Raw genomic sequence first — 8,520 nt, forward strand, 5'->3', positions numbered from 1 at the left:
TCCAGTAATTTCCTTCGTAGCCACTATTTTTGCTCATGTGCATCTTCCGCTCTTCTTCACCCACAATTGGTGACCATATTTCATGACCAGGCATGCCATGAATAGAAAGTGCATTGTGTAAAAAGTGTTTGAACATCAGGCGTGCACTTTGTGACAGTCGTGCACTTTGTGCGTGAAACATCAGACGTCCATTATCAAAAGTGCTTGTGCTGCTTAGCTTTTCAAGACTCCAGGCGTGAACTTTGTTAATTAATTTAATTCCTAATTCCCAAAGCACATGTCTTCCTATTGCATGTGCCCATTCTTTCTCCAAGGAGCATGCGATGATTCTTCCAAGGATCATGCGATGAGGCTTGTGTGTACCAAGATTGGGAGATGATCCATGTATTAAAAAATGTACCAACTCTTCCACCCAATGTTAGCTTTTTTTAAAATTCCAAGAGGGCCTTGTTTGTCCAGACCACTCTTCCTATTCCCATGCCAGACCTGTGCGTTGTTTCTGCAGATTCCCATGTCAAAATCGACAGCACCTCTATCCGGCCTTACTCGATCTGTGGACTCCATGCCTCCTTCCCATATTTTATCATAGGCGTGCAATTTAATAATAGTATGGCATTTGTTTAATGCCCATTTGACTCCTCGAAATCCTGCCAACTCCACATGTAGCATGCTTCCTTCTCGATCATCAACAATTTGCAGATTCCAAGCGTGCAAAGTCATGTGATGGTATGAGCAACACCTCGATCCAGCGTTACCCTGTGGATGCATGTGATGGTCATTGTAATGGCCATGTGATTTTAAAAAAGCGTGCAACAAGTAGACATGTGATGGCATGTGAAATTGCCTATTTTTAAATCCCTTCCATTGGAATGAATGCAAAACATTAATACCACCAATTGAAATTTCATTAAAAATAGACAAAGATGACATGCCAACATTTTTATATTCCCATATAGCTCCTGCAAAAAAGCAAATTTGTTAGAATAAAAAAAGGCCTTTATTCAAAGGTTGTTTAATTCCCAAATAACAAAGACGTGTGAACTGTTTTGAAGTCCATCCCATGTTCCTTTGTTTTACCAACATCCTCGATTCCCAAAATCATATCCTACCATCATGCGTGCAATGAACTTCCAGCCCCTCGACCAAAAAGACTTCATGTGCTTTCCCTGTTGATCGACACCTACTAACCAGTCCATCTTTCCATGCCTTTGTCTTTTGTCTTTTGTTTTTGAATAATTCCCATGCTTGGTTTTTTGAAGAAGACATTCGTGCATAGAAAACAAAATTGTCACTTTCCCATGCTAACCTTTTAGTCATTTCACGTGCCTTCCACCAAAATGTTAGTACAACTGTTACATGACATTTTATGCTCAGATAGGGTTGTCTCCCTTTGTGCCCATTCTTATTTTACACGAGCCTTGCCTTAGCCTCTTTTCCTCCTAATTCTTTGCAACCTTCACTCTTATGTAGGGACATTGCATCTTATCTTCATTAATAATCCTCCTTCCTTTTGAGTCCATATCCCAGAAACCATGACATTCAATATTTCCTTCATCTAGAGCATAATTAGCAAGGTGGTCTGCTAGTGTATTCCCTTCTCTGAATATGTGTGTGACCTTGAAGATACTTCTTTCCTTAAATATTAAAATCTCCTATACATGTTCCGTAATACACCAAAGAGGCTTCCATGATTCCTCTATAATGTTCTTTAATAGCAAGGAATTTGTCTGCAGCCATATCTGGAAATAATTAAGATTTTTGCACATCTTCAATGCCTCCACAATAGCTACTGCTTCTGATTCATTGTTGGTTCCTTCAGAAATCTCCCTTCTTTCTGCGTATATCAAATCTCCTACCTCATCCCTTATGCAGAAACCAATTGCACTCCTTCCCGGATTCCCTCTACATGCTCCATTAGTATTCACTTTGATCCACCCTCTTGAAGGAAATTCCCATATCACTTTATCAAATTTCAATCGAGGTGTGTATTGCTCCATCATTGTCAGTAAGTCCAGCCACTCGTGAGGCACATGTAGTCCAGGCTTTTTTAGTTGGAATAGAGCTTGCATAGTAGATGACACCTCATAAATAACTCTGCTCACTGACACTGCTTTTCCATATTTCAAACTGTTTCTTCTCTTCCAAAGTTCCCATACAATGCATGCAGGTAAAGCTTGTAAGACTGGCTTCAATCTGGGAACAACTGGTGTTGTCCAACACTTTGTAATTGCTTGTTGTAATGATAACCCTTCTAATGCAATTCCTGCTCTCCTCAGGAAGTAAGTCCAAACACTCCTAGCTGCATTGGATATGAAGAACAAATATACTAATGACTCCTCCTTAGGATCATAACAGCACCAACATTTTGATGGCATGGAGTATCCTATTTTATGCAAGAAATCATCAAGTGGCAGTTTGGCTTTCCACACCTTCCACGGGAAGAAGGATATATTGAAAGGTAAGCCTTTGACCTATATCATCCTGTAACCTAATCTTGGGTTGTCTCTTCTTCGCAGGTAATCCCATGCAGACTTCACTGAAAAATGACCTTTTATTTTAAGCATCCAGAATGGTGTATCTAACTCTGCACATTCGTTTGGTGGTCTAATATTCTGCAAAATGTGGTTTGCCAAATCTTCAAGTAGAGTCTGAAATAATTTTTCCAAGTTCCACATACCATTTTCAACCAGATCATTGACATTTTGAATATCCTCATCAATACCAAACTCTGCAGGCACTTGGAAATATAAGGCTCCCAGCTCAGTACAATTGTCGAACCAGAATTGAGCTGATCCCATTCTTGATTTCCAGTAGATTTGATGCTCAATCAAGTCCCTACATTCTAGCATTTTTCTCCACACGTGGGATCCATGCTTCCAAGGTACAATTACTGGATTTAGTTTCTTGCAGTACTTTTGACTAATAAATGCACTCCATAAACTGGGCTTTGTCCTGAAATTCCACCACAATTTACAGAATAGTGCCTTGGATACATCATGTAGGGACCTAAAGCCTTTGCCTCCCTCCACATAAGGCATACAAAGGTTAGTCCACGATGACCAATGTCTAGAGTTGCCTCCCACATTGCTGCTCCAGAAGAATTTGGCAAAAATGCTATGTAATTTATTGATCACATAAATTGGTGGATTAACTGCTGACAACATATGAATAGGGATACTCTGCATGACATTTGCGATCAATACAGCTCTGCCTCCTACATATAGGAGTTTGCCTTTCCACGACTGTATTTTGTCCATGACCTTAGTGATTAATCACTAGTAATAGTCACTTCTTCTTCTTGCATAAAAAATAGGACAGCCAAGATAGGTCATAGGGAAACATTGTCTTCCTATACCTGTAATACTTTCAACCTTGTTAATCACCTCATTATCCTTTAAATGATGCAGGTATATGGCAGATTTGGCTTTGTTCACCAGTTGACCAGACGATGATTCATAAGCTTGCAAAACCTCCATGACAAGTCTCAGTGAAGTTTCATCAGATGAGGAGAAAATGATTGTATCATCAGCGTATGAGACATGATTTATTTTTGGGCTCCATTTTGGCATTCCAAATCCACAGAAATACAGGTTAGTGTGTAGTGAATTCAATCCCCGAGACATTGCTTCTGCTGCTAGAATGAATAGGGTTGGTGACAAAGGGTCACCCTACTTAACTCCCCTCGAAGATTTGAAGAAACCATTTGGCTGCCCATTTATAAGAATAGAGTACCAATTATTCCCAATCAAATCAAAGATCAATCCAATAAACGCTTCAGGAAATCCCATCTTCCTTATCATTTTGGTTAGGAATAGCCATGATAGCCTATCATAAGCTTTTGTCATGTCGAGTTTAATCACAACATTTGGGCCTGTTTTTGTTCTCAACCTGATATCCTTAATGATATCTTGAGTTAACAGTACATTCTCAACTATACTTCTTCCCTTCACAAAACCTGCCTGTTCCTGTGAGATTAAGTTTGGTAAAAATTCAACCAACCTTTCATGAATAACCCTCGAGAAAATCTTGTTAACAAAGTTACTGAGACTGATTGGTCTCATGTCTGCAAAGGTCATAACTTCTTTTTTCTTTGGTAATAAAACCAGGTTTGTGTGTGTCACACTCTTTGGCAATTGCTGACCGCAAAAGAAAACCTTGACCATGCCGACTACATCTTCTTCAATGATTTCCTAGCATGTTTGGTAAAAGGCTCCAGTGAAGCCATCCGGTCCACCTGCTGAGTCCCCATTCAACCCCATAACTGCTCTCTTCACTTCTTCATTGGAAGGCAAAGCCATCAATCTTTCATGTTGATCACTCTCTACCATTGAAGGTACATGATTTAGAATATCAAAAGCATTAGGAACTGCACTCTCAGTAAATTGATCCTTGTAGAACTTTAGTGCTTCTTCTGCTATTAAGTTATCTTCTTCAATCCAGTTACCAAGGCTATTCTGGATCCTTGATAGTTTCAGTCTCTTCCTTCTCCCATTAACCTAAGCATGGAAGAATTTAGTGTTTTTATCGCCATCTTTGAACCATAACATGCCAGCTTTTTGCCTCCAGAATTCTTCTTCTAATGCAAGATATTTAATCATTCCAGCTTGGACCTGTCGTAATCTTTGTCTGTTCATCTGTGTAGGATTGACTTCAAATTGTATTTCATGAACCAAGACCACCTCCTCAAGGCTTGCAATCTTTTGGAATATATCCCCATATGTAGCTCTGCTCCAGGTAGATAGTGCTTGCTTAAGCTTCTTTATCTTGTAGTTAAAAATGCAGAAAGGGTTAGCACTAAAATCAGCATTCCAATTCTCCTTCACTACCTCTTTGAAGGTTTCATGCTTTGTCCAGAAGTTTAGAAATCTGAATGACTTCTTAATTGGAGGAGTTTCTATATCACATTTCAGCAGCATCGGGCAATGATCAGACCCAATTTTGGACAGGTGAGTTACCTCCAATCCAGGAAAGGTCTGTTGCAATTCATTATTGCCAAAACATCTGTCCAATCTTTTAAAAATACAGTCCTCCTCTGATCTTCCATTCCACCATGTAAATATGCTTCCTTTAAATCCCAAATCTGTCAAGTTGCAGGTATTGCTGCAATGTCTAAAGTCATCTACTTCAAGAAGAGAAACTGGCAAGCCTCCATACTTCTCTTCCTCGTCCCATATCACATTAAAGTCGCCTCTAACTAGCCATGGTACTGTCATATCTGATGCCATTGCATACAAAGTATCCCATAGTTCAATTCTTTCAATGCGATCACATTTGGCATAAACTAGTGTAAGGATGAGCTCAAAATGTGTTTCAGTGTGCGTCAATCTCAAAGTCAGCTATTGAGTCATGTTATATAGAATAGTAACCTCACAAATTTCATCAATAAAAGCCCAAATCTTGTTTGACACATTCACCACAGCCTGTGCCAAACCAATTCTTGCTCTATACCTCTCCATTTTGTGAGACTGATGCATAGGCTCAAGGATTCCTATGAACTCAAAGTGATGTTTTCTGTGCATTGTAATCAGCCTTTCAAATGCTTGCATTGTATTTACTGACCTCACATTCCATATAATTGCATCCATTAAAGGTTTTTAGGTTTGGACATTGTTCTCCTTATTTGTACCCTCATGTTGGGATAGATGGTTCTTTGACTTGTTTGTTTTTTCTCTTTGTTGTAGATTTAACCGGCTCAATGTGCCTAGGTGATAAATCTCCTTGCTTGGCAACATTGAGAAAGTTTTGGGTTGTTGACTCCTCATCCAGGTCCCTGTTTGCCTGATTACTTTGGCCTTCAATTTCCTTAATGTTAGCTGTAACCATTAGACCAGATTTTTCCTGTAGGATATTTATCTGTTTGTTACCAGAACTGCTGACATTCTGTTGATGTGCAGATTTTAATGTAACGGTACCCTGCTCTGCAGCTTGTGGATCTGGTTGTTGGTTTGTAGCATTTGCACTAACAATTGGCATTGCATTACTACAGCTTGGACCTTCTTGTCCTGCTTTGGTCTGCTCAATATCACCAAGTGTTCCTCCTGGATCATCTACATTGCACAGCTCTGCATTTTTTAGGTTTAGGTCTTCAGCAGCTGCATTCTGTTTTTTAGAAGTTTGCTCTATTTTGCTTTTCTCATTTACACTTGGATCATCTTCATTATTTGCATCCCCTCCTGTCTCATCATCACTTGCCATTCCATCTGGAATTTGACCCTCTCCTGGATCTTCTTCAGTCTGATTTAACCACAACTTGCTTCCTTTCCAATTAATTGTTTCACTGCTTTTAAACATTTCAAAATCTGTGTCTTCCACCTGCTCATTGTCATTGCTTGTCTGCTCTTCTTGCCTTGTCACTACATGCACAGTATTTACCTTGACTGAATTTTTGGCCATTGTCTCATTTATCCTAGTGTCTTGAGATGGTATGTCTTTACATGAGGTGTTGGTACCTACATCATTGTTAGCAAAAGCTGTTTGCACCCAAGCTGCTGTTGATTTCTCATTGTCTGCATTGATCTTTGTTGTTGGATTCCCATTTGCAGTAGGAATAAATGCTGGAGCTTTGTGGTTCAGTTTATTAGCTTTAGTATTTGATGATTGTCTCCTAGCTGAAATAGAAGAAGTTATCTTTTGTACTAGCTGCTTGGTCGATACATGAACTTCCTGCTCCTCTGAATCAATCGCCACAATTGCTGTGGAATTATTGTGCTGTATATCATTGTGGCCTGTTGTGTTTTGAACTTCCTCCACAACTGCCAGTTGGTTATCTTCACTTAACTCACCATTTTCAATTTCTAACACTGCAAATTTGTTGGTTGATTGTATTTGTTTTTCTACAGCAGCATTGTTAACACGAACCATTTCTTTCCCTTGTGCAGTATTACCTTCAATTTTTTTGCCTTTTTTTTGGTCCCCTATTGTCGCGGACTTCCTTCCATTGAGGGACTATATTACCAACTACCTTGCCACTAGTAAGGACCATCAAAGGAGCATCATGTTTTGCATGTTTTTTGTTTTCTTGTTGCACATTTTCAACATTTTCTTGCTGCTGGGCAGTTTTGGTTTCCCTTAGCTCAGGATTAATTCTCCAACATTCCATCATATCATGTCCTTGTAATTTGCATTCATTGCAATACTTAGGTAGGTAGTCATAGTTAATGGTTACCCATTCAGTTCTTACCTCTCCATTTGTCTCATTGAGAATGTCTATTCGAACTTTCTTTGGGAGATCAGCTAGCAGGTCCACCAGCACTTTCACACGAGCACAACTAGGTCTTGTTTTCTTTACAGTGGCCAAATCCAATTGAAGGGGTTTACCTACAGCTGAAGCTAAAGAGAATAGGCATTCCCTGACAAAGTATGTTGGCAGCAGATTAGGGAATGATATTCAGGCCATAACCTTAGGTGTCTCTTGTCCAACTTAGAATTTTGCATCATAAATCAGTGTTCTCAATTGATATTCATCCCCATGCTTATCCTTAACATAGTACACACCTTTTGACGAGAAATCTACATAATCTTGCCATAGTGTAAATCGTATCAAAATGTGTCTATCACGTAGATATCCTATGTTGCATTCAGCTTTGATACCACATTGTAATGGGATGATTCGACGTATTTCATTGATATCTGGCCATCCGTATGAAAATTTGCACACCACTGCCTGTTGCAATCCCTCAATGTAGTTCATACGTTCTACTTCTGATTCCGTAAAATAGACTGTTGGTTGTCCTTGAAAGTATTGAGCTTGTCTAGGAGCTATTAGATCCACCTGTACTCTTTCTTGCGTAGTTGAAGTACTGGCCATGGGTTTGACTGCCTTTGCATAGTCCATTGGTTTTGGAACGTTAGCAGACATCGTACATGGTTGTGTGATGTTGGGGGCTGGTTGGGGTTGTGGCCCATCGATTGAAGGTAGTTGGCCACTGGCTATTGTGGCCATGGCAGCACTGCGTCAAATAGCAGTGGACTTCCCAGGAAACTCGTGTTTCTTCAAAGATCTTGAAGTAGCATTGATCCACCAGTTTAGTACAAAGTATTTCTCTTTCTCCAGTTACAATGTATAACTGTCTTTGACGATAAAAGCTGCAGATTATACTAATTCGATGCTACAGTAGCTCCAAAAATTTTGTAATACCTGTTGTTGATTTTGGATTCAAATCTGTTAATCACGATTAAAACAAAGGGTCCAACATTTGTTCTTCAACACTCTTCAGTTACCAGAAATAAGTTGAGTCTGGCAATTCGATGCTACAATGTTTTTGAGAAGTGATTTAAAAACTGTTAATGATTTTAACCTCAAACCTGATAATTCCAGTTAAAAACAAAGCTTCCAAGTTGATCTTCAAAACTTCAACTTCATGTCAAAAGCAGAAACATGAAGGCTTTCAATCGCGATACTACAGTAACTCGCAAGATAAAATTAAAGATCTGATGCGATTGGTTAAAGTGTTTAGGAAGAAATCAAATGGGGATTGATCACAACGAGAGAGGTGTTCTTTGGGTACTAAGATTGTGATC

The 8,520-nt window shown here is 39.3% G+C and overlaps 2 protein-coding genes across 2 annotated transcripts; both read right to left on the reverse strand.

Moving 5' to 3' along the window:
* Nucleotides 1–1,652: 1,652 nt before the first annotated feature.
* LOC142165913 (uncharacterized) lies at nt 1,653–2,375 on the reverse strand. The gene has a single exon (XM_075224301.1). It carries the CDS (start codon nt 2,373–2,375, stop codon nt 1,653–1,655), a length of 723 nt encoding a protein of 240 aa, XP_075080402.1.
* A 1,815-nt stretch (nt 2,376–4,190) lies between these two features.
* LOC142165914 (uncharacterized) lies at nt 4,191–5,585 on the reverse strand. Its single transcript, XM_075224302.1, has 3 exons — nt 5,415–5,585; nt 4,611–5,336; nt 4,191–4,496 (listed from the first exon to the last, which is right to left on the reverse strand). The coding sequence occupies exons 1-3, from the start codon at nt 5,583–5,585 to the stop codon at nt 4,191–4,193; spliced, it is 1,203 nt and encodes a 400-aa protein (XP_075080403.1).
* Nucleotides 5,586–8,520: the final 2,935 nt, after the last annotated feature.

This window comes from Nicotiana tabacum, chromosome 11, assembly GCF_000715075.1.
Source record: "Nicotiana tabacum cultivar K326 chromosome 11, ASM71507v2, whole genome shotgun sequence".
NCBI lineage: Eukaryota > Viridiplantae > Streptophyta > Magnoliopsida > Solanales > Solanaceae > Nicotiana > Nicotiana tabacum.

Coding starts and splice junctions, on each gene's coding strand:
- LOC142165913 (XM_075224301.1), bottom strand. CDS start 2,375: ATGCCATCAAAATGTTGGTGCTGTTATGATCCTAAGGAGGAGTCATTA.
- LOC142165914 (XM_075224302.1), bottom strand. CDS start 5,585: ATGGATGCAATTATATGGAATGTGAGGTCAGTAAATACAATGCAAGCA. Junction 5,337..5,414: donor TTGGTTTGGCACAGGCTGTG/GTGAATGTGTCA, acceptor ATGACTCAATAG/CTGACTTTGAGATTGACGCA. Junction 4,497..4,610: donor ACAGACAAAGATTACGACAG/GTCCAAGCTGGA, acceptor TTCCATGCTTAG/GTTAATGGGAGAAGGAAGAG.